Genomic DNA, 27227 nt, shown 5'->3' with positions numbered 1-27227 from the left:
GACACTATCTGATTCAATTCAGTCTCCATTCTAAACTTAAACTGGCTTGGTATGAGTTCATAAGGCAGATGACTGCAGTAAATTCCATGCAGGTTGTAGCTTATGTTTCCTGATCATCAGTGATCTCCTGACTGATGGAATTTGGCATAGCCACTTGCTCAAATCTGACAGCTTCATCGGAGGCCTTAGTAATCATTTTACACCATCTGAAATTTCATTGCTGCGCTTTGGATGTGAACTGCTGAATAGTGAGATCAATATGCGAAGTGCAATTAGCACTGATGATGTGATGCTTCAATTGATATTACAGGAGTCTGAGTTTCTGTTTGGTTAAAGAATGCAAATACAACTCTACATATATTTTCCTGTAAAATAACTGTGCAGAAAATCAAAATCTAAAGTTTTTTTGTTGTTTTTCACTGGGAAAAATGAGCAATTAAAAATAATTTCAGTCAGTCATTTGGGCTGCTGATATTTGGTTTGTAGTCATCTGTGCAAGATCCACAAGCTGGTGAGGTAAACACTCCACTGACATCAATATAAACATATTCTTAAGTGTCAGAATGAATTAGATGTGCCCTTGACTGTGCAGCCATGTTGGTTATATATTTCAGCTGTGAGACATATCAGGATTTCTGAGTTGGAGTGAACAACAAGGACCTTCTCATAGTTCAATAGCTGTGAAAAGTTGCAATTTGATTTCAGTATAAACTTCAGCAAAATACTGAGGAGAACAAGAACAGCAAGGCATGAGAGCAGAAATTCTGCACTTCACATCATGTTCTCACCTTTGAGGTGGGATAAGTGCAACTTCCAAGGATTTCTATCTGTTGTTTTGACCTTTTGTTCACCATATCCTAATTGATTAATTTACCTGCCATGACCAAACAGATCTGTCCACATCACTGAGGGGACAGAAGTCAAAGGGTACTCTCCCCCTTGAAAAATGGTCACCTGAGACCTAAATCAGGCCAAAGGAAGATGGGCTGAAAGTGTTGTGAGGAAAATGGAGAGACAGTTTACTAAAGGTCAACTGTCTTGATGGTGGTAAAACATAGATTATAAATGTTCAAATTCTATCATCTGGTTTTTATATCTGAGACCTTCCTGGACTGAATCTTTTAAAAAACGAAATATGGGCCTAAAATGACTGTTGAGATTCCCTCGCCACAAATTCAGGCAAGTTCAAAAAACCAGTGTGGTGTAAACAAATCATCTGAACTGAATTTCTTCAAAGATATAGAAATCATCAACTGAAATAGACAGGAAGAAATTTGCACTTTCTGTTTAGTCGACATTTGTTCAATTTGTATAAATTATCATTCATGAAAGGTTGTCGCAACTATCCAGACCGAAAACCAGACTTGGGGACACACAAGTGAACCATATTTCAGTAGCTGTTTGACAGAGCAGCAGAGAGAGAGAGAAAGACAAATAGATTAGTAACAACAAAACTGGAAGACCCTCATTCTCCTCATTGCCTTGTTTTTATCTCAAAAGCCAGCACTAATGATAAAGCAAATTGAAGAAACATTCATTCACCAAGAACTCAAGGATTCTATAAATTTTGTTACCACTGAGGATACAGGCCTTCACAAAAAGATAACGGTATAAACTTGAGGATTCGAAGAACTTTTTAAACTGCATGTGCTTTTTTGTTCCTATTGTACTAAACCCGTTCCCTTTTTAAACTTTTCATCTGTGTTTTATTCCACATTTTATTACTTTTCTTGGGGTAAGTAATAAAATAAAACTTTCTTTTACTCAGGAAAACCTAGTAACTGGCTGTATGATTTTGACTAGTACAATGTTTTAATTGAAGTGTGATAAAGCTCCATGTTAAAAAGAACAAAAAATCTTGAAAGCAGTCAACTGAGGGGGTTAAAAAGAGGGGTGCTGATTGAGCTCTCTTCATCTGGTCAGGCCACAATTACTAAAAGGAGTTCTCAAAGAGAGGCATATTGGAACAAAACAACAACTTAGTTTCTGTCTCCATAGATGCTGCCATACCTACTGAGTATTTTCAGCACTTTTATCACCAACCACTTCTGTTCTCAACATGGATGAACCTTCTTATCGCCCTGAAGGGTTTCTATTCCTGTTCTGGGAAGACTTGGATCCTCCCTGACTACAGAATGGAAATCAAACACTCTTCTAAGTTTTTGTTTACCGTAACAGAAAAGTGCAAAAAATAATACACTGTAACACAGATATGGGCTATCTTAAAAAGTTGGAAGCCTGGGGGGGTTTTTGGTTCCAAACCAGAATGTGACACCCACCCCACTGAAATCATTCCAAATTTCTTCCAGGATTGTAGAACCTGTCAGGAGTCTTGTCTTGGGGGTTGGGGGTGGGTGGGGGGAGGAATTTCTTCTACCTGTGCTTTAGTCTTTGCAATATTTACAAATACAAACCCAAAAATCATCACTCAGAAAACCAGGTATCAAACCAATCTCCATCTTGATCTCTCTGGTGACTAATGTTGATTTTGAATATAACATTAAACTGAATAGACCTTTTCGGAGAAAATGCAGTTCTCACATGAAAATGAAGTGGACTGTTCCTGGTTTATTCACAAACCAATAGTGAATGGAACTATTAATTGCTGTGAGCCAGAATGTGCATCTAACCCCTGTCTGCAGAGGGCATAGCATAGCCGGCAGCCACTGCTCATTGAAGATTAAAAATAATTAAAACACTTCTAAAATTAATTGCTCTACAGCCTTTAAAATTTAAATCCCCTACTCTGCTGCCTTATCCTTGCTGGGTCAAGGACACAAGCAGGCATGCTTTAAAGTGCTGACTGAGCTGAATTCTGCGGATCTTTTGAGGGGACATCAAGCAGAGGTCTGCAGCCTTCAAGCTGCTATCTGCTCATTCCCTATATATTATGGAAGATAGAGTATTCAGCACGGAGGACATTCAGTCCATTGAGCTGGCAATAAAAGAGCTATCCAACATTAATTTCATGCTCTACTCTTTTCCTAGAATCCTGTATGTTTGGTCTATTGTCTTTGGAGAGAAAAGAGAATTACATTTGATGCCTATAAGGTGACCTGGAGGCACCAATTTTGCTTGTAACAGCAAAAAGGTCATATCAACAAAATGGTTAAACTTCCTCCTTCTCCATTGTAAACTTCCAAGATGCCATGTAGTGCAAGCAAATATCAGCACACAGCGCCATATTGTGTGTCACTGTACATTCATATCTCAAATAGTTACCTCCACATGAGGTTTTGGCCACAGTGATTGCAATCCATATCTGTCTCAAAGTAAAACAACATTTCCAGATGAAAGCTGGAGTGAGGTGGACAGTGGAAGGAGTGGGCTGGGGTGAATGGCGGGGTCATTGATGCTATTTTATGTCTAATTATTAATAGAAGATTCAAGTCTTTCAATACTGAGTTAAGTCACTCTAAGTAGCTACAATGCTTGATTCAGTGTATTGTTAGAAGATACAGCCACTTTTCCTTGATGTCCATGGAAAGATAACTTTTCTGATTGTGTGTGAATGGCCATTTGAGTGTTAACTATGGACATCTCTCAGCATGGCTGTTGGGCTGATGCTCCTGTGTGTCTGTATTGCTCTGAACTAAACAGGCTTTCAGTGCCTAACTTCATCTGGAAGCCTTTGTATGCTTCTTCTGTGAATTTCAGAGCTTTTTTGCCTTAGACCTTACAGATATTTTTCTCATTGGGAACAATTCAGGTCCTATCGGTATGTGATGTTCCTCTTAAATCCTGTAGTGACATTGTAATGACTAGAAGAAATGTTGTTACACCAAGTTTCCTGGGACTAAAAAGGAGCAGCTTTGAGTGTATAATTCTTGATTTACTCATCCACCACAGGCGCTAACATATTGTAAAGGCAGCTTTTCTAGTATCATTAGCTGCCATCTGAAACGCATCTGCTCCATTCATTTAGGAATGGGGATCCTAGGGTGCTCAAACATTCCTATCTTTGAGCCAGGAGGCCCAGGTTCTAGTCCCACCATTTCCACAGATGCGTAATAACATCTCTGAACAGGCTGATCAGATAAATAGTAATGAGGGTTCTTTTTGTGAACCACTCAATAATATTCGTTGGCTCTGAGTACAGCAGACGCTGGGTATGAACTGGTCAACCAGCAGTTGCCAACAACTAAAAGCTGTGTTTGAGATTTAGATTTCTTTAATGTGGAGCTAACGAAAGACACATGCTTCTATGCCTTATCAGCACCACTGAGAGCAACTGCAAACCCCTGTTTGTCCCCTAACCCATTTACCACCCTCATCTTTCTATGTCTTAGATTTGCTTTCCACACAGCAATGTATATGATCGTGTGATGGCAATACCATGTACGAGTTGCTTTCCTGATTGGCAAATCAGAACTGGGCAGAGATTTTATTTCTTTTGGTTATTTCAAATTGGTATCTCATGTAACCTTTCTATTCCCACAGCCTCAAACATGGACGGAGCAGTTGAAATCATTTCCATGACTTGCCATACCTGCTTCCAACTCAATTGTCCTTGAAAAATAAATCCCACAATTTACTTATAATCACACTTCCAAACACTCAATTGCCTGGCTTGAGGCCTTCCAATTGTCTGCGTCTGAAGTTGCCGGTCCAATCAACTAATCTCTTACCTCCAGTTGGATGCCATTGACTCCAGTAAAATATCTACTCTCTCCCATCATTTTTTTTTGTTCCTCCTGATTTAACTCCCGATTTTACTCCCCAAGTTCCGGGAATGCAAACTTGAACACATTTGATACTCACCCGATCAAGCTTTTCGTTGTGAAAATCTGACTTAACAACACTTTGGGGCTTCAAATACCGTCTTTTTTTAACCATTTGTTTTCATATCCTCCTGATCTCACTTACCTATGAACTGCACCCTGGACTATATTCCAATAAAACTGCTGGTCAACCTACTTCTGTTCCCCTTCTCCACGCGAGCAGATCTTATAAATTGTTCTCTCGACTCAAGGACCATCCTCATTCCTTTAGAAAGAATAATTGGCAGGACCCCCTCAGATAAATTCGCCCTCGATCTTCTGCCCTCGCTAGTTGCAACATTGTGTCCAACTCACTTTCGTCTTCAAATTTCTTGAACATGTCTTGCAAGTCTGCAGGCTGCAATAATAAATTGCATTCTAATTTGACTGTGGAGTATCTTGTCACAATTTTCAAATACAGATGGCAGCTCTCTCCTCAGTAGTAAGTTTGTCACTGTTTCCTCTTTCACCATGCAACCTTTTGTAAATATGGTCATGTCTCACTTTCCAGCAGATAGGAGACCACTTGTTCTGCAGATTTATCAGTGTGGAGTTCTTTGGTAAACTCATTAACTTTAGCTATCGGCAGCCAACTATTAAGCGGAACATTCTAAGCCTTGCAGTAGGTAAACTGGCTAAGCAGTACTTCATTAACAGTGAGTATTTTACTTTCACGTCTGTGCTGCACACCCTGGACCAACATGCACCTGTTGTAGGAATTGAAATGCATAATGGAATCCCTGTTCCCCACTGCCATCTTAAACTGCTGGTGTTGTGCTATGTCTCAGAGTGTACCTTTAAGACAGATGTTCATGATATCATCACTGAATTATAACCTGCAATTTGATGATTTGCTGGTCTCAGACTCCATCTTAACTCATGCCACTTGAAGCATGACATTGTTTTGGAGGCATGCTACTGTTTAATTGAATAACTTAAAAGTGTTTTTAAATGTAAAATTTATATTTGTCAGTAAGCTGTAATAAGTGTCTGTTGGATTCTTCAGGATCACTTTCTCCTTGTCCATTTTTTTAATGACGTGGAGGTGCCAGTGTTGGACTGGGGAGGACAAAGTTAAAAATCACACAACAGCAGGTTATAGTCCAACAGCTTTATTTGGAAGTACAAGCTCTCAGTCTCCTGGATTCAACAGTGAGATTAAAAAAAAGGTGTAACCACAATCCCCATTTTATTCACTTGTATTGATTTTTTAAAAAAAATGTTATTTCTTAAATTTCCTCTACTTTGCATTTGAATCGAAGCCAATTTGCTGTTCAGTTACTAACCTTACGAAAAGTCTGGGTACATCCCTATCAAGAAACCTGTATGCAATTTTGTTTGAATGTGATTGGGTAGACTGAAAATGTTCACAGAAAGAAGTGATGTCTACTCTTAATATCAGACCAGGTTCAAGGGAGACTTTTGACAGAAGTATGGTTTTCAATAAACTGAGGAAATGAATTGTGTTTGAGTGGACAGATTACTTGAACAATGTAGAAAGTACAGAACTGGTTGGCATCAGTATGAAATATGGAGTTTGGTTGGATGCAAGCATTTATTTTTGCATCCACAAACCTCTGGGATTTAAAGGGACCTAAGGGGAAACTTTTTCATGCAGAGTGTGGTGCATGTATGGAATGAGCCGCTGGAGGAGAGATGGAGGCTGGTACAATTGCGACAGTACATGTAATTGTACTGTCTGGATGTATGCATGAATAAGAAGGGTTTCGAGAAATTTGGGCCAAATGCTGGCAAATGGAACTAGATTAATTTAGAATATCTGGTCAGCATAGATGAGTTGAATTGAATGGTCTGTTTCAATGCTCAACATCTCTAATTTAGTAGCACCTGGACAAGTCCCTAGAGTGGAAGGTACCTCATGTGTTTGATGAACTCAGACCTGTGTGCCTTTTCAGACGAGCAAAAAAAAACAACAATATTTGAAGAACAAGGCATTTGTCCAAGCATCTAAAATGATGCTTTACTTCCAGCTAGTGTTACCAATTAGTATTAGCATTATCTTATTGCCAAGGACATGCTGTCTACCACATTTTGCTGCATTATAACAGTGACCACTATGAAATGTTTTAGATGGCACAGAAGCTGCTCGATCAATTGCAAAAAAACGTAAGTTATATTTTTTTGACAAGTTTATATTGTAGGTCATGAAATTATAAATTATGCAATGGTACTTTGTGGAAAAGATCATGGAGTAACCCGATAGTTTTTCCCTTTGTTGTGGGAAAAATGTGCTCTATTGCAGGCCTTAGTTCCTCACTGTTTAAAAAAATACTCCTCTGTTCTGTTTTTCTTGGGTCTAAAGTGGATGTCTCAAACCTTCATACATCGAATTTCACCCGCCACAATTTTGCCCACTCACCTAATCTTATATCGTTTTGCAACTTTCTGCAGTGCCACCTAACTTGGTGTCCTTAACCAATTGCGATATATTTATTGATGAAAACAAGAGTATGGCCTGGGCGACCCTTGTACAGATATTGTCATAAGATGTCTGCCTTCTTCTCCTGGCACAATTAGAATGCTGGACATGCTGTGCAGTTCTGCCTGCTTGGTTGAAAGAGAAATAAGTTAACCAGTTAACACTAACATTAGTAATGGGGAAAGTTAGAAAAAAAGTGGGTGAGGTTAAGAGAACAACAACAGTGAAGGTCTGTGAGAGTATGAAGGGCAGGCGAGATTGAGTGATAAGTGGTTTAATGCTGCAAGGACAAACAGAATGGTAACATTCAATTAAAGAAACAAAAGAGATGCAAAGTCTGAAGTGGGCTGAGCAAATGCAGACATCATTCAGTCAACAGTCATGTCCCCAAGCTTCCCGATGACTATCAAATCACCTTGTTGTTTCTCTTACCTTTTTGAACCTGGCTGGATAGTGTTTTTTTAGATTAGATCCCCTACAGTGTGGAAACAGGACCTTTGGCCCAACAAGCCCACACCGACCCTCTGAAGAGTAACCCAAACAGTCCCATTTCCCTCTGACTAATGTACCAAACACTATGGGCAATTTAGCATGGCCAATTCACCTGACCTGCACATCTTTGGACTGTGGGAGGAAACCCATGCAGACATGGGGAGAATATGTAAATTCCACACAGACAGTACCTTGAGGCTGGAATCAAACCTGGGACCCTGGTGCTGTGAGGCAGCAGTGCTAACCACTGGGCCACCATGCCGCCCCACTCCTGTGAAGTTCCACATAAATTCAAGAAACAGTACCTTATCTTTCAATTTGAAAGTCTGCAGTTCCCTGGACTCAATGAGTGAAAATAATTTAGACTGTAACCTCTGCCCTGGTTTTGTTGCCTATTGTTATATTTATCTTTTAAAATCTTATTTACTTCATTTGCTTTGCATTTGGATGTCAACTATCTTTCCTTGTGCATTCTTTCCAGACATATTTTGTATTTTCACCTAACCCCTTCCCCCTCCCTTTAATCTTGCACCATGAAACTTTTTATCTTCTAATTTGTCCTCCAGATCACAGAAATTCCCTTTTGTTATTTTTCCTATGCTCCATTGTATCTTTTGCTTAAAACGTATTCCATTTCTAACTGCTCCCAGTTCTGATGAAAGACCACAGCCCTGAAATGTTAACTCTATATTTCTGTCTGAACAGATGTCTCTTAACCTGTTGTGTACTGTCAGTGCTTTCTATTTTTTGTGCAGATTTTCAGCATGTGCAGTAGTTTCCTTTTTGTACCAAGGCATAGGCTTATGCTTCTGACATGATTGTAGAATGAATGTATTGTAATAATGACACGACCAGCTATCCTTAGTCGCCACACACGCAGATGACAAGCAACATGAGTTCGACTGGGACAACACTACTATTATAGGACAAGCCAAATAGAGAACAGCCAGGGAATTCCTACAGGCATGGCACTCATCCACAGATTCAGATAATAAGCATATCGACCTGGACCCAATATACCGGCCACTGCAGCGGACAGCTGGAACTGACAACCGGAAGCGGCAGATTCAAACCACTACAAATGCTGGAGGAAAGATCACAGAAGCGCTTCACAGGAGGCTCCCAAGCACTGAGGATGTCACCTAGACAGGGGACGAAACGTCTGCAATATAAATTCCCAGCTCGACGAACAGAACCACAACAACGAGCTACAAATCTTCTCACAAACTTTGTAATAATGATTCTTTGTTATTCCAATGCAACTTCTACAAGTCCTTATCTGACTTCAAGAAGTATTGGGGATTCAGTTTTGTGAGCAACTTGTGCAGAGTTGTGTCTATCTGAACACAATTGTTATTCCTCTACAAAGAGAAATGATGAAAGGTTAGTTCTGTGTAAAATGAATCATGTAGTAGTTTAAATTCCTCTCCTAAAATTTATAGTAAGTTACTTTATTCCAATATTTAAAAAAAAATGTTTCTCACTTTGCTAAAATACCAAGAAAAAGAATTTGGTGCCAATCCATTAATCAACGGGATAAAATTGCATACATGGGAATTTCAAATTAGTTGTGGAAGTTCTTGATTTCAGCTGGTTATAAAAAGAATACAATAAGGTAAGGTGAAGCATTTCTTCAAAGATCAGCGCTTGATACATCCGCAGTAATCTAGTACAGCTCTTGTAGTTTGGTTATGGAATGTGCATCAGAGGCTGAATTTAAGAACTGATGGAACCATCTAAAGTTAGCTTCATCTTTCGTCTAACTAGTGTTATACCTTGTACCTGTTCTGCGAGTGTTACACATTAATGCAAAGTGCAAAAGTGACATTGTGCCAGCCATTCTAATATTGTTGGGCACAAACATTCATAATCACAACACACATATTTTCAGTGACCTGCAAATCACCAAAGAAAATGTGAGTTTCTGGAAGAAAGACCAGAAATGAAAACACTCAGAATGTGTGATATCAGTGTCTGCGTGTGGTTACCTTTGAGAATTCAGATAACAAAAGTGGTTCATATTCTTCACTGACACCTATCCCAATAAGCTACCTGAAAACATCACACATAAATAATTAAATTCTTTCAATCAGGATCCTGAGGTGTGAAATGCAGCATCAGATACAGTTACAAGTGTGATGAACTCTTTCCTGAACCTTCCTGAAAATATTTTGTATCTTTTCTTATGAATTCTCTTTGCAAAATTTAGCTATTAATGATCTTTGTGGAACAACTGTAATTTTTTTCAGTCAGTCGTGTCACTATGTGAGTAGAAATTCGAGAATCCTAATGATTATTTTTTGGTGCTTTGAACATAAATACCTGAGGTGACTGAGTCACTTATTCAAGGACAGGTCAATTAACTTGTTTACCCAAATGGGAGTGGTTAACTGTTTATGCCAAAAACACTGAGTGTGATAGAATATATATGTTTATACGTGTTTATACATACACATATGTATGTATAAATAGCAACAGCAAGTATTAATCAATTTAGCAGGACTTTCGTGTAATTGAAAGTAATAAAAAGAAACGGATCTTCAAAACATAAAAAAAAGCAATCAGCCGTGCTATCCTTCCATATTATTTCATTTCCTCTGTTGTACTGTAATCTTGGTCTGAGAAGGGAGTCAAGTGATCTCTCTTAGATTTTTTGCCCTGTCTCTGTCACTTGCGTATTTAAAAAAAAATTGTAATTTTCTTTTAAATTCATATAAAGATGGCATCATTGTCCAGGCCAGCATTTATTACCCATCCCTAATTGCCCAGTAAGCAGTTGAGAGTCAACCACATTGCTGTGGGTCGGGAGTCATACATAGGCCAGGCCAAGTAAGGATGGCAGATTCCTTACCTAAATGACACTGGTGACCCAGATGGATTTTTAAACAGCAATTGATTAATGGCCACCATTAGACTCTTAATTCAAGATTTTCTTTTAAGTTCAAATTCCACCATCAGTTGGGGTAGGATTTGATCCTGGGTCCCCTAGGTTAACAGCCCAGTGATAATACCACTAGGCCATTACCTCCCTAAATGCTTATAAATGCATTTTGACAAGAAGGCTACTAATATTTCATTCACATCCTCCATAGGACAGAAGAAAAGCTGATTGTTGAAACATGTGACTCACTTTCCACCTCTTAGTCTTTAACTATCCTCTCACATCTCTGTGCATAACCACTGGTATTAATGTATTTGGTCAGTGTTTTTCTGATTTCATTTTTTTACTGTTGCCAGTCTCCTTACCTTCCTGATTCCTGGCTGTGTTGTAATTGAAACCTCATTGCACAGGATGACATCAGGGATAAAGATAAAAATCACACAACACCAGTTTATAGTCCAGTAGGTTTATTTGGAAGCACTGGCATTCGGAGCGCTGCTCCTTCATCAGGTAGTTACATGTCCACATCATGACATAAGAGACGTGAGACTTGCAATTCTAAGGACAGTTCTACAATTCATTTTTTTAAAAATGAAAATTGAGTTGTTTTATAGAGTGATAGAGATGTACAGCACGGAAACAGATCCTTCGTTCCAACTCCTCCATGCCGATCAGATATCCCAAGCTGATATAGTTCCATTTGCCAGCTCTTGCCCCATCTAAACCCTTCCTATTCATATACCCATCCAGATGCTTTTTAAATGTTGCAATTGTACCATCCTCTACCACTTCTTCTGGCAGCTTATTCTATACACGCACCACCCTCTGTGTGAAAATAATGCCTCTTAGGTCCCTTTTATATCTTTCCCCTCTCACCCTAAACCTATGCCCTCCAGTTCTGGACTCCCCCATCCCACGGAAAAGACTTTGTCGATTTATCCTATCCATGCCTCACATGATCTTATAAACCTCTATGAGGTTACCCGTCAGCCTTCGAAGCTCGAGGCAAAACAGCCCACACTACTCAGCCTCTCTCTATAGCTCAAATCCTCCAATCCTGGCAACATCTTTGTAAATCTTTTATAAACTCTTTCAAGTTTCACAACATCCTTCTGATAGGAAGGAAACCAGAATTACATGCCATGTTCCAAAAGTGGTCTAATCAATATCCTGTACAGCCACAACATGATCTCTCCACTCCTATACTCAATGCTCTGACCAATTAAGGAGAACATACTAAACGCCTTCTTCACTATCCTACCTACCTGAGACTCTACTTTCCAGGACCTATGAACCTGCACTCACGTTGTTCAGCAACACTGCCTAGGACCTTACCATTAAGTGGATAAGTCCTGCTAAGATTTGCTTTCCCAAAATGCAGCACCTCGTATTTATCTAAATTAAACTCCACCTGCCACTCCTCAGCCCATTGGCCCATCTGATCAAGATCCTGTTGTAATCTGAGGTAACCTTCCTCACTGTCCACTACATCTCCAATTTTGGTGTTATCTGAAAACTTACTAACTCTCCCTCTTATGCTCCCATCCAAATCATTGATGTAAATGATGAAAAGTAGTCGACCCAGCACCGATCCTTGTGACACTCCACTGGTCTCAGGCCTCCAGTCTGAAAAACAACCCTCCACCACCAATGTCTTGGTCAGTAATGCAAGAAAAATAATTTTGTCATTGGAGATTGGTTCTTAGGGATTATCAGTTTAAAATTGTTGCTGGGACTGAGCAGAAAGCCTACATTAGATATAGTACAATGTCCTTATTAGAATTTCTCTATGCATGTAATTGAAGGGAAATTGAATAAATGTTTGAAGTCGAGGAAGGCATAAAACAATTGGGAGGGCATGGGAGGTATGTTCAATGTTGAATTGTTCCAAAAATTTGACACAGACAAAGTGTGCCAAATAACACATTCAGTGCTGTGAATTCTTTGGATCTCTTATTGAAGTATTCTTTTCCTAGTTTTCAAAATTGTGGAACACCTTACTTTTCTCAGTCATTTGTCACTAGAGAAATTGTGGTTTTGGTTAAGAAAAGAAAGAAGCATATATTAGGTATAGACAGGAGAGATTGAGAACACTTAGAAGAGTATAAAGGCAATAGGAGTATACTTAAGCGGGAAATCAGGTGGGCAAAAGGGGGACATGAAGTAGCGTTGGCAAATAGAATTAAGGAGAATCCAAAGGGTTTTTACAAATGCATTAAGGACAAAAGGGTAACTAGGGAGAGAATAGGGTCCCTCAAAGATCAGCAAGGAGGCCTTTGAGGGGAGCTGCAGAAAATAGGGGAGATACAAAATGAGTATTTTGCATCAGTATTTACTGTGGAAAAGGATATGAAAGATATAGACTGTAGGGAAATAGATAGTGACATCTTGCAAAATGTCCATATTACAGAGGAGGAACTGCTGGATGTCTTCAAATGCATAAAAGTGGATAAATCCCCAGGACCTGATCAGGAGTACCCCAGAACTCTATGGGAAGCAAGGGAAATGATTGCTGGCCCCTTGCTGAGATATTTGTATCATCGATAGTCACAGGTAAGGTCCTGGAAGACTGGAGGTTGGTTAACATGGTATCGCTATGTGGTAAGGACAAGCAAGGGAACTATAGACTGGTGAGCCTGACATTGGTGGTGGGCAAGTTATTGAAGAGAATCCTAAGGAACAGGATTTACATGTATTTGGAAAGGCAAGGACTGATTAGGAATAGTCAGCATGGCTTTGTGCGTGGGAAATCATGGCTTACAAACTTGATTGAGTTTTTTGAAGAAGTAACAAAAATGATTGATGAGGGCAGAGTGATGGATATGATTTATATGGACTTCAGTAAGGCGTTTGACAAGGTTCCCCATGGGAGACTGGTTAGCAAAGTTAGATCTCATGGAGTACAGGGAGAGCTAGCCATTTGGATACAGAACTGGCTCAAAGGTAGAAGACAGAGGGTGGACGTGGAGGGTTATTTTTCAAACTGGAGGCCTGTGACCAGTGGAGTGCCACTAGATGGCATAGGTTTAGGGTGAAGGGGGAAAGATATAAAAGGGACCTAAGGGGCAATATTTTCATGCAGAGGGTGGTACGTGTATGGAATGAGCTGCCAGAGGAAGTGGTGGAGGCTGGTACAATTGCAACATTTAAAAGGCATGTGGATGGGGATATGAATAGGAAGGGTTCAGAGGGATATGGGCCAAGTGCTGGCAAATGGGACTAAATTAGGTTAGGCTATCTGATTGGCATAGATTTTCATTTCATTTCATTTTGGAATTGCTGAGGCTCGCATATTTCCAGTATCTCCTGGCAGAAATGCTGAATTTCAGCATGCCCTGGTTTTGTGGCTGACTGGAAACTCAAGAGGCAAAGACCAGAGACTTTCACAAGTTGCACAGGGGTTTAAATTAACCCCTACTTCAGAAGCTGGTAAAACAAAAACCTCCTTTACAGACAAGTAATACCAGCACAAAGTTTAATCCTCAACTGAAGGAGAGAAACAATTTTACAAAACTGAGTTGGACTGAAGGGTCTGTTTCTGTGCTGTACATCTCTATTTGTTCTTGCTATGAAGGTAGAATTAAAAATCAAAGCTTGGCATATCCTATACCAAGCATCCCGATTTATCCTTTCACATTTTCACTTTGGTGCTTTCATTACGTCACGAGACTTGCTATTTAACATTTTATAAAATCCAAAATGGCCACTAGATCTCTCAGGCACTCCAACATGAGAATAAAAGGAATGACGTCAGGCCACTCAGTCTATCACATTCTCTGCTTTTCCAGAGTCTGTAGAATCTTCTCTATCATTTGAGCTTAGTTTCCGTAGTAAAAGTCTTGCAAAAATTCTCATTGGTTCCCCATTCTGGTCAAACAAAACTCTAGGAGAGATGCGAATTTCTACATACCTCATAACTGGAAGATGTCAAATGAACATTTCATTTATGTGTGTTGAAAGCACTCTTAGATATCAGAAAACTCACGAGAGGTTGTAAAATACTTACCCAATTAAAGTTTTTTTAAAAAATAATTTCTTACCTTCCTTATTTTACTTCTTAAAACGTTGTCCTCCTAGTCACCATTCCAAACATAGAATTGGGCATGAACGTGTGACAGCGTATGAGTTACTAAGCAACAGTGGCCAATGCTATAGATATTCATGTTGCATATTTCTTCACTGACAGTGTCACTCTCGGATATGCCTCAGTGATTTCATACCTTCTGCCAGCGGTGAATGGACATCCTTTTCTCTGGCAAACGTGATTGCACAATTAAAAAAAAAGCTCTCTACTGTGTCTGAGATTAAGTGCAACAGTCGCGGCCTTGAGCTTGTCAAGTAGGTATTACTTAGGTAATAGTTTCTGAGTGAGAAGAGTTGTGCAGTGAAGCCAGTCTGTTGTCTCATTGTACAGATGTGAATCAGTTTATTAATAATTGTTACTGCTCGGGACAGGCTTTCTCAAACTGGTTTCAGTAACAAAAATGCGGTGACTAAGTTTCATTAAAACGTTAATGATTTGCTAATTATCTCCATGTTAGTAGACTTTGGAACATGTTTGGCAAACTAATTATAGGGGCTTTCAGAGATCGGCTCCCACCAGCCATTACGTTTAAAGAAGTTGACTCATGTTAAATCATGTCAATGTTACAGTTTTATAAAATTGTTTCTCTTCTTCAGTTGAGTATTAAACTTTGTGCTGGTATTACGTGTCTGTAAAGGACGTTTTTCTTTTACCAGCTCCTGAAGTAGGGGTTAATTTAAACCCGCATGCAACTTGTGAAAGTCTCTGGTCTTTGGTTCTCGAGTTTCCAGTCAGCCACAAAACCTGGCATTTCTTCCAGGAGATGCTGGAAATATGCGAGCCTCAGCACTTCCAAAATGAAACTCTATTTTGAAATCCTGAAATTCATCCGCAGAGAATTCTGTTAGAAGCAACAATATCAGGGTCAGAATGAGCAACAATTTTCGGGTTGTTACCATTGTTGGTAAAGTTGGCGTTTCCAGTTCATTGCTGATGAGTGGTGCTCTTGACTTACTACAGTGTGTGTGTATGTGTGTGCCAAATAGGTACTCGCCGAGTGCTCTGAAGTAGTGACTTCAAGCGCTTTTGGTTTGTGATGTTGAAGGAATGCCCTGATATATTTCTAGTCAGCATTCTGTACGAATTTGGAGAGTAACCTCCACGTTACCATAAACCCGTTGCCCTTGTCCTTTTGGATGTCAGTGGGGACAGGTCTGGGACGTTATGTGACCCACAAGTATTAGTGGCAGCGACTGCTGGTATTAATTGGAAGTGCTCATCCCACGTTCTCTTAGGTTAGTTCCTGTTTTGCAGCAGTCACAAAACATTTCGGGGAGCCCAGGTGAATAAGGAGGGAAAGTGACAAAGCAAGAAAAGAGATTGTGAGTGAAAATAAAACCAGAGAGAAAAGGAGAGAGAGCGAGCGAGAGAATTAAATGCAGGAGACAAAGCAAAAAAGCAAGAATGAGGGTGAGAGAAAGAATTACTCGAGAGAATGTGAAGGTGAGTAAAATAAGGCTTACAGTAAGACGGAGTGAGCTTTGGTTAAACAAATCTTGGAAACTTGCTTCTTTTTGCCCTTGGTAATGGGAAACCTTTTAAAAGAACCAATGGCAGGAGGAGAGAAGGAGCCCTTGCATTGTTTGCCGAGGGCCTGTACTCAGTGCAAGTCGAAATAAATCACCCGGGGAATAGATGCTGGTGACAGCCTCTGATTCCAGACGCTGAGCGGCTGTCACAAGTCAGGAGTCAGGCTCAGGACAGCTAAGGAGTGAGGAGGCGCACAGGCAGCACCAGACTGCCCATCTCTCACACACGGTCAGCGTAAGTAAGCTCTAAGACTACCCTCGGCTGCTTTAATTTGCCCGCCTTTACCTTCACATCTCTCGCTCGCTCTCTTTTACTCTCACTGCTATAAGGCTGGTCGGATCTTGTGTCCACAATTCTGAATCCCCACTCTTGTCACCAACCAAGCACTCACTCGACGTGTGCTGAAAGGAAATTCCCTCGCAGGGTACGGGATATTTCAAGTTATCCTTGAGGTAGAGGTGTGCATGTTTTTAAGAGTTGATCTAGACTGAGTAGAGCAGTTCATGCGATTGCAGCTCTATCTATCACAACAGTTTTGTAAGTACAAAAGAAGTCCAGATAATCTGTCCGCTGTCTGTCTAATCCCTGCAGCTGTCAAAGTGAACTGGAACAACTTTGAAACAAACGAAAAACTCAAGTGGAAAAACAAGGGACTTTATCTTCAGATGTGATTTCATAGTGAGCCCAGACAATTCTAGTTGCCCCACCTCCCCGTGCTACAAATCTGAATTAATATTTCATGATTTTGTGTTCAGCACCATGTTTTCATTTTGCTGCTGTAGATTGGATATCGCAAATTTATTTTTCAAAGGCAAACATTAAAATTGAAATAACTATTCGTTTCTTGTGGGGGAACAGTGCACTGGAATGCACTTTCTGAAAGAACGGTACAAACCGATTCATTGGCAAAGACATCCACATTTCCCAAATTCCCAACTGGAATTAATCGAATAAAAAGACTTCCAACTGGGAATTTGGTATTCACTTGTGAGGGGGAAATTTCGATGTCCGCGCGCAAAATGCCGTTCGGCGGGAATCATGTGTTAGCTCTTCCAAAGAATCCTCTCATAAATGATGGGCGGAATGGCCTCTTTTGTGTTGTGTGATATGGTTCCAGTAAATACATAAGAGTAAAGTGCAATATGACTGATGTGTGGTCATAAAATGCATGAATAAATATGGAATGTGTGTAACCAGAAGAAGCCCTGAAGCCAGACTGGACTTCATGTGTTTTTAAAGGATAGTGATTCTTGCGCATTTTCTGAAAAATGCAACTCACGGTCCGTTTGAGGTATTTGCTCCTTATCGAAGCGTTGTCAAATGTTGCAGCACCTTTTTGGGATGTAGAACTTACAAGGAAGGGGGTGCTGGTGTAACTTTCACTGTGCCCTTTCAGTCATTAAATTTATTCAAAACAGAGTTAGATAGATTACTGAAGCTAGGATTTATGGATGGGAAAGTGGAGTTGAGCCCACAACCAGATTCAATGGCAGAACAAGCTTGAAGGGCTGAATGGCCTACTCATTTTGCTCTTCAATCCTATATTCACTTTCAACTTGCTTTCAAACTCTTTTAATTTGGTTCTTCATGCTTTATGTTAGCTGCATTAATGGTTGTATTAAAATGTACAAAGATGGAACATCAAGAATAAATGGAAGCCATTAGATTTCTTTAATTAATTTACACATTGCACAACGTTTACCATGTGCTACAGGCAGTATTTTTTATTTCAAATTGCATATTGCCAAATTTATGGCAAGGAATGAATGTTGGATAACTAGAACTTACAGTCCAAAGGGAGGCCGTTCAGTTGTTCATAGAATCTCTACAGTGTGGAAGCAGGCCATTCAGCCCATCGAATCCATACCAATCCTTCAAAGAACATCCCACCCTCTTATCCCTATAATCCTGCATTTCCCATGACTAATCCAGCTAGTGTTGACATTATTCGCAATTTAGCATGACCTATCCCCATGCAGAATGTGTAAGCTCCACATAGACAGGTGCCCAAAAGTGGAATTAAACCCAGACCCCTGGCACTGTGAGGCAGCAATGCTAACCGCTGAGCCACCACGTCACCCTGTTGTTGGACAGATTATCCAATCATAAAATGGAACTAAATGATACTCAAGTGAATGAAATATCATGGTCAGCTCATAAGATAGCACCACAAGCTACGCCGAACAGACAATGTGGTAAGGAAAACACCATGCAGGAGTCACAAACCACAGCTTCACAGATCCTAACATTTTCAGCAGGGGAAAAAAAAGCTGAGGTTAGTGAGTCGGCATTCTTTTCCTTCTGGCAGGTTTCTATATCAATGGGGAATTTTTTTGGTCATGGAGAATGGGTTGGGAATGGTTTGTATCTATTAATGGAGGGTTTGAGTTGAGTTGTAACTTGAGATTTGAGTGGCTGTGACCATTGGATTCTATTTCACTCCTTGCTGCTGTCATCAAAAGATGATAAAGCTTTACTTGTAATGCAATATTTTGAGGTTCAAGATGATAAACGTATGAATGTGGGAGTTGAAAACAGAATAGACCATTTGGCTCCTTGAGCCTGCTCCACCATTCAATAAGATCATGGCTGATCGTATTGGGTTTTGAATTCCACATTTCCATTCCATCCCAATTATTTTTGACTCCCTTACCTAACAAGAATCTAATAACTTCCATCTTTAAAATATCCGATGACTCCACCTCAACTGCCTTTTGAGGCAAATTATTCTCTGTATTTTCAGTTGAGACTTCTAGTACTCCAACCAAGTTCATTTCGGAAATAACTCAAACATTGAAATGATTAGCAGCAGAATGTGAGACTTACAACAGCAAATTTACAAATAAACCATAGATTTCATTTTGTATTAAAAGGTTATATTATTTTGTTTGGTTTTTCCACCTGTACAATTCACTGTTCAATTCAGTTTGCCTTGGCTGAGGAAGCAATCTGTTGTTGTTGTCACTTTTGTTTTGGAAAGTGGCCACCAAGAGACTTATAAGACCATAAGACCATAAGACATAGGAGTGGAAGTAAGGCTATTTGGCCCATTGAGTCCACTCTGCCATTCAATCATGGCTGATGGGCATTTCAGCTCCTCTTACCCGCACTCTCTCCTTATAGCCCTTAATTCCTTGTGAGACCAAGAATTTATCAATCTCTGCCTTAAAGAAATTTAACATCCAGCCTCCGCTGTGCTCAGTGGCAATGAATTCTACAGGCCCACCAGTCTCTGGCTGAAGAAATATTTCCTTATTTCCATTCTAAATTGACCCCCTCTATTCTAAGGCTGTTATGGATCTTTGTCTCCCTGCCTAACAGAAACAACTTCCCAGCTTCCGCCCTTTCTAAGCCATGTAAGTTTCTATTAGATCTCCCCTCAACCTTCTAAACTCTAATGAATGCATTGGGTTTCACGCTTGTCCTACATTTTTTTGGCTCCCCATGAGGGTGTAGCTCAAATTGGAAACAATTCCACTTCATACCATTTCAAGAAACATTTGATGTATTTTTGTTTTTTAACAAGAGTGTAGTTCCACAGTCATTATGCTAGAATGGTGCACTGAGATGCCACATACTGTATAGATATGAGTAGGTACTTATGATGCATTGTGTAGCAATAATTCTTTTGTGGGGAATTACTAAACAGAGCATCTGGAGAACAGAGTGCATGACCGGGAGAGGTGGAGAAATGAGCAGAGGCCTTATCCTTGACCAAATAACCACCATTAAGCTGAGGTCAGGTGCCTTTGTACAAGAAGAAAAATAAATAAAGGATCAAAAGAAATAAAGTGGCATCGGCCAAAAATAGGAATTTTGATTCAACTTAAGCATTCTGTTCTGATAGTAATCCACATTCCACAGACAGGAATATGCCTCATCCTATGTGTGTCTGACCCTTGATTGGCAAAATACCCATAATTTCCTATGCTTTTGGTCTCATTAAAATTGGAGCATCAGTTAGCTGGGTTAATTTGTTTTTATATCTTGTAACATTCTTAGTACCATTATTGTCAGTGTAGAAGTAAGTGTAAGTGTAAGAAGTAAGTGTAAGGCATTTCCTCTTCATTAAGGAAGGAGGTTGGCAGACATTTATTGGCAAAATAAATCAGAAATAACTCAGATACTAAAATAAACATGACCATGTTTAATTACTGCAAAAATCCATTTGGTTCACAAATGTCCTTGACAGAAGAAAATCTGCCACCCTTACCTTAACCAAGCCTACATGTGACTCCAAACCCACAGCAATGTAGTTGTCTTTTAACAACCTTTAGGTAATTAGGGATGTGTGGTAAATGCTGGTCCAGCCAACAGTGCCCATATCCCATGAGTGAATTTTTAAGAAGCTACTTTTGCATCGAAAGTTAAATATGAAAAACAATGAGAAAATAAATACCTGTAATCATGCAAGCATTTTAACATTCAACACATCCAAAATTTTGATGCTCATCTCACCTGCTCTGAAGCTGCATCAAATCCTGCTTACCCTTCACCTCTACACTTACTGATCTACTTTGGCTCCTGGTCCAGCAACATGTCAAATTTAAGGTTCTCTTCCTGCTGTTCAAACTGCTCCATAGCTTCATCTCTCCCTACCTCTGTTGTTCTCTCCAATTTGATAATCTTTTGAGAATTCTGTGTTCCTCCTGATCTTGGCTGTTGTCCTTACCCCACAGCTGTTAGTTGAACATTCTGCTAATGTTCTAAACATTTTGACATCACTGCCTCAGAACTTTCCTCAACTAAACTCAAAATTTAATTGTAGCAATTAATCTATGATTACAAAACTCTTTAACTATAAAATCTTCCAGAACAATTGAGGACACAAACGTGATATATTAAGTCTGACATTTAAATTAATTATGGAAATGTGTTGCTGGAGAAGCGCAGCAGGTCAGGCAGCATCTAGGGAACAGGAGAATCGACGTTTTGGGCATTAGCCCTTCTTCAGGTCCTGAAGAAGGGCTAATGCCCGAAACGTCGATTCTCCTGTTCCCTAGATGCTGCCTGACCTGCTGCGCTTCTCCAGCAACACATTTCCATCTCTGATCTCCAACATCTGCAGACCTCATTTTCTCTTCATTGAAATTAATTAGGCTCCGAATCCGTGTGGCAGGCAACAGCTTCCCATGGTGTTTTATTTTAATTTATTCATAGGATGTGGATCTTGCTGGCTATTACCCATCCCTAATTTTCCTGGAGAAAGTGGTGTTGACTTGCCTTCTTGAACTGCTGCACACCTTGTGGTTTAGGGACACCCACAATACTGTTAGGAATGGACTTTCTGGATTTTGGCCCATTGTGCTACACCTGGAAGAAGGATGTTGTGAAACTTGAAAGAGTCTAGAAAAGATTTACAAGGATGTTGCCAGGGTTGAAGAGTTTGAGCTATAGGGAGAGGTTGAATAGGCTAGGCCTGTTTTCCCTGGAGCATCGGAAGCTGAGGGTGACCTTCTAGAAATTAATAAAATCAGGAGGAGTGTGAATAGGATGTTTGGATGATCTTTCCCCCAGGATTTGGGAGTCCAAAACTAGAGGGTATAGGTTTAAAGTGAGAGGATTTAAAAGGGACCTAAGGGGCAACTTTTTCGTGCAGAGGATGAAAAATATGGAATATTTTTATATGGAATGAGCTGCCAGAAGAAGTGGTGGAGGGTGGTACAACTGCAACATTAAAAGTTATCTGGATGGGTATACGAATAGGAAGGGTTTAGTGGGATATGGGCCAAATGCTTGCAAATGGGACTAGATTAATTTAAAATAGCTGGTCGGCATGGATGAGTTGGACCTAATTGTCTGTTTCAATGCTGTACAGCTCTGTGATTCTATGACAGTATGGAAATGGCAATCTAGTTTCAAGTCAGGATAGTGTGTGTTTTGGAGGGGTACTTGTAGGTGATGGTATTCTGTTGCATCCGCTGTGCTTGTGGTAGAGGCCATGATTTGGAAGATGTTGTTGATGGAACCTTAGCAAGTTTCTCCAATTTAACACAAAAATAGTATACCTTCTGCCACTGTGCATTGGTCGTGAATGGAGTGAATGTTGAAGGTACTGGAGGTGCTGCCAATCGACTGCTTGGTCCTGGATGTATCAAATCTTTTGTGTTGTTGGAGATGCACTCATCTCGACAAATGGAGAGTACTCCATCACACTGCTGACTTGGATTTTGTAAACTGTATACATACATATTGGGGAGATGAGAGGTGAGTTGCTTGCTGCAGAATTCCTTGCCTCCAACTTGCATTTGTAGCCACAACATTTATGTGGCTGGTCCAATTAAGTTTTTGACAGCAAACTAAATGAATGTATTTTCAATTATGTTAAACAGCTTAGCTTGATGGAAATTGATTTTTACAGAATACTAGCACTGCCATTTGTGCAGAATGATATGCTTGAAACAACAAGGAATTCATGGTTGGTTTAGCAGAGGGTCAGGCAGATGATGGAGATGGACTTCTCTTTTTGGAATCATTATAAATTGATTAAACTTCAAAGTTTTAGGAAAGGGTGTGAAAAAGCAGTTTAGTGAAGACCAACAGGCAATTAACAAATGTAAGATTGCTATTGAACATAAGGCTTGCAGATGTCTGAAGGTTGATCTCACAACTGAGATTCTCACTTCCCATGGAGGAGAAAGCATCAGATCTTACTTTTTTGGAACATGTGCTGGAAGGCAATGCAGATTATGAGATTTATGGTAATGCTTTCACAAAGTGATTTTTTTTCTTCTGTTTGTGGTCATCAAGGTGAGACACATTTGATTTATGGGCTAGGTTTCTTCTGGAGTACATTCTCATCAGGTTAGATGCAGAATACAGATTTTGTGATCTTGCAAATATTATGCCTAATTTCTGTTCAAATAATGTAAATTTTTTTAAAATTCCCACATTAATCTTTCTTTGGCTTTTCTGCATTATTCATTTTAATTAAAATTAGGTGCACAAAGAATTGGACTGAGAATGTTAGAGTAGTTTTACTTTGAGTGTTTATAACTGATGAATAGAGAAAATATTTATCACATAAATCTGTGTTAAATTTGAACTCTGATCACTGAGGTGGAACAGTAATTATCTAATTCAGTCGAGCAGCTAGCTCCTAAAATCGGTTATTTTCTAATATTGTGTCATTTTCCATTGACTGCTTAGGATGTGAAACACATGTAATTTATTTACATTATTATATGACATGAGTAAATCACATCTGATAGTGCACAGGGAAAAAATGTAAACTTAGAGTGAAGCAGTTTCAGAAGTTAGGAAATAACTCAACCAGTGAACAAATGCATTTTAGTGTATTCCTTATAGTTATATCTTCTGTCCTTGGTTTCATTATAATATTCACATATTGTTTTGTGGATGTATGCACACACATCAAACATTGTAACAGCTTAGACAGGAGAGAAGTAAAGTTGATTTTGATCTTTCATTACTTTTATAGTAAAGTTGATTTTGACCTTATGGACATTTTTATTGTGAAGGTGAAAATCCTTTCAGGATACAATCATAGTGCAATTAATTTGCAAAGACTCTTGTCACTGTGAATGCAGAGATAGACAATTATAATGGAAAATCTTCACACAAGAATTATTTGAAAACACATATATGCCATTAGAAGTGAATAATGATAACAAATGTACAAGATGAAATTTTACAAAATTACACTCCACCTAGGTCTTTCACCCACTGGGATGACAATCTACTAAATTGTCTCATGAGTAATTGAACAGATTTGGTGGTAAAGATGAAATTGATGGTATCAATGCACACTCTTAGCGGAAATCAGTTTGGATAGCAACTTCTGATGATTGTATTAAGTGTGGAGATCAGAAGTTGTTGTTTGAATTACCCTTCCAGATACTTTGTCACTATGGAAACTTGCTGAGAAATTCAATATTGAAATATCATGAAATAATCTGAAGTTACATTTGAATTTTAGGTATTCACTGAACAAATGATTACTTTTTTTAATGGTGTGCTACCTCTTAATTCCTGCCAAAAAAAACCTCTTGGCACTAAAAATACATTTTTACAAGTGTGGAGTCTCAATCCTTCAGACATTAATTATGGTTGAGTTAAAAAAAATTAAATATTTATTTGTCTTTCATTTTCTTTTGCATGGCTCTTTAATTATACTTCCCTGATCCTCTAACTCTTTTTCTATATGGTTTAGCTTTGAATTAACTATTCCAGCTTTCCTTACCTATTTCAGATTCTGTGGAGGTTAATAAAGGGAAGATGATGAAGGAGTTCAGACTGGGACGCCTCTTTGTGTTAGGGAAATACTGAGGAGCAGATTTCTTTCAGGTACTACTGAAATCAACTGAGGTGCCCGATTACCAATTTTTTTTTGTCATTGTTTTCTGGCTACTACCAGTGGTAGGTTTGAAACATGCAGATTAGGGTTCAATGAGACATTTACTAGCTGGGGGATATGGAGCTTGGAGAGATCAGAGAGGAAGGGAGAAGGTTGTGAAGACTCTGGAAAGATTGTATGGAAGCCATGGAGCATATTGGGAGAATACTATTTCAAAGGAAGGATGGAAAAGTAAATAGATTTTCTTGAGGGAGCCACTGACATGCAGCACTGATCCTCCTTCATTACTCAGAGCATTGACTTTAGGATAACTTGTTGCAATTGTGCAGGATGTTGGTGAGGCCACTTATGGAGTACTCTGTACAGCACTGATTGCCCTGCTATAGGAAAGATATTATTCAATTGGAGAGGGTGCAGAAAAGCTTTAGAAGGGCATTGGCAGAAGTGGAGAGTTGTAAGGAGAGGCTGCATAGGCTGGGATTTTTTTCCTTGAAGTGTTGGAGGTTGAAGTGTGACAAATTGGAGGTTCATAAAATCAAGAGGGGCATAGATAAGGCGAATAGCAAAAATCTTTTCCCCAGGGTAGGTGAGTTCAAAACTAGAGGGCATAATTTTAAGGTGAGAGGAGAAAAATTTAAAAGGGACCTGAGAGGCAATTTTTTTCATACACCAGGTGGTTCATCTGTGGAATGAACTGCCAGAGGAAGTGGTAGATACAGGTACAGTTACAACATTCAAAAGACGTTAGACAGGTACATGAAAAAGAAAGGTTTAGAAGGATATGGGGTGACACACAGGCAAATAGGGGTAGTTTAATTTGAGAAATCAGGTTGGCATAGATGAGTTAGACTGAAGGATCTGTTTCTGTGCTGCATGGTTCTGTGATTCTATTTCATGCAGGGGACTACTGGCCTTCCGCTAACTGTTCAGTTTCTAGATGCCTGGCCAGCTGGCATTAAAACTGGAAGAGATTAAAATCATCAGCCACACAGCCTTATTAATTGTTCAAACAAGCAACCCATCCTCTGGCAAAGGTTTGGTTGTCTGCCCTCATACCCACCACCAGCCTCTGCCGATCTGCCTCTGTCTAAGCTGGAAGTGGGTGGGTTTGAGATAGGTCACACTTGGGTTTGAGATTTGAGTCTGTTCATTCTTCCACCTGATCCAAACCCTCCATGTTCTGTAGTTTAAAAACTCCCTCCACTCCAACAGTGCAGCACTTTGAAAGGATTCATCATAAGTTCTCCTTAGTTAACACAGATCCCTGATCCCCTATAGCAGATACAGTGCTGCTCTGTATGATCAGTAGACACAAGCTCAACAGTAAAAAATCCATAAGGTCAGTGCCAGCATCCAAGCCATTATTTTGTTTATGTTATCTTTATTTCATAGTTTATATAGAAGTAATATAATGTAACTTAACAGTCTTGTTAAAAGATATACATGAGATGGTGATCTTGAGTCCAGGGTCATGTATTCAGAATTGACATATTGATATATCTACAGAGATGATTCATTCTCAGTCAAAACTGTGGTTAAATTCTCAGGGGGATGTATCAATGACTTCTCTGATTTGAAGAAGGCAAACACAAAGATAATTTGGGATTTGCTAAAATAGTACAATAGCTTTTAACAGATAAGGGAGATATTATAGTCAGCATTAGAAAAGACTCAGTTTCTTGCTGTGTTGCATCCTTATCCTTTCAGTTAACTAACAATGATATTGTTATAACAGCTTATATTTCAGATTGTACTTCTGATGTGAAAGAGTTCTTTGTTCATAGGTATGGAGACCTCAGCTGATGATTATTTTGTTGCAGCCTGGTGATTAACTGACTTCACAACTGAAGAGAAAACCTTCTAGAGATTTCACTGCATCATCTACTTGTCCAAAATTATGAGGCATGGCATGTATAATTCTTGAAAATTCTATAAATATATTCACACACACAGCCCAACTTCCATCATTTTAGGCTTCACTAGCTGCATACCTGTACAAAGCCCAATCCTTCCAAAGCACAGTTGTTTGAACTTTATCCTGTCAAGAGCCATGCTCATCTTATACATTTATCTTCACTGAACTACATTGGCTCCCTATTCTCCAACTCTTTGTTTATATATCCTGCCTTACTTAATTTACTTATTTTATCTAGCCCCATAGTGCTGCCATCTACTCCTTTGACTCTGACCTCTCACGCCTTTCCTTGCCACATTAATCTCTCCTTCATTTCCTACCACCAGTTGAACCTTGACTCTGCATTCTGCAACTAATGTCTAATGAATTCCTCTGTTATGCTGTCTCTCCATAGCTAATGTCTTCAACTAGGCCCTCAGTTACTTCCTTGTAATGTTAATGTTCTGAAAAACATTATTTTAACATGAGTTGTTAAAATGTGATTGCTTCATTGCTAATGCACATTGACACAAACTACTGCCAAAAACATGCTGTGAATGTCGAGATTATGTTTATTAGCATTTCTGAAAGGTGCTTTTTCTTGCTCATTATTGCCTTTTGTTGTAATACCACGGTAACCATTCAAGTACATTGCTTTGAAGTAATATTTGATGTACAATCATTAACCTGATTTAGTTTGGCCTGGAATGTTTTCTTCAGCAAAGGTGTTTTGTGTTGTCTTATTTCAAGGTTATAAATTTTCCTTCCAAGCCAGAACAAGTTACTTTTTTTGGTTCAGTGGTTGCTGCCTCGAGTTGTTGTGGTGAGG

General features: G+C 39.3%; 1 protein-coding gene across 10 annotated transcripts in view; it reads left to right on the top strand.

Annotated features, from left to right (window-relative positions):
- Positions 1 to 14770: 14770 nt before the first annotated feature.
- dcdc2c (doublecortin domain containing 2C) overlaps positions 14771 to 27227 on the top strand; it is a 132505-nt gene continuing 120048 nt past the window's right edge. For 4 of the 10 annotated variants that reach the window (XM_043678520.2, XM_043678529.2, XM_043678512.2 and 1 more), the window contains exon 1: positions 15954 to 16100. In XM_043678520.2, the coding sequence (XP_043534455.2) occupies positions 16062 to 16100 (39 nt within the window). In that variant the 5' untranslated portion in view covers positions 15954 to 16061. Of the gene's footprint in view, positions 14912 to 15953; positions 16101 to 16284; positions 16422 to 24399; positions 24495 to 26288; positions 26407 to 27227 lie in introns of those variants that run through there. The other 6 variants (XM_087977985.1, XM_043678475.2, XM_043678504.2 and 3 more) reach the window with 6 other exon arrangements.

Source organism: Chiloscyllium plagiosum, unplaced genomic scaffold (assembly GCF_037043375.1).
Source record: "Chiloscyllium plagiosum isolate Xiang-an unplaced genomic scaffold, Cpla_swu_hap1 HiC_scaffold_3, whole genome shotgun sequence".
Classification (NCBI taxonomy): domain Eukaryota; kingdom Metazoa; phylum Chordata; class Chondrichthyes; order Orectolobiformes; family Hemiscylliidae; genus Chiloscyllium; species Chiloscyllium plagiosum.
This window is presented reverse-complemented; position numbering and strand designations above follow the sequence as displayed.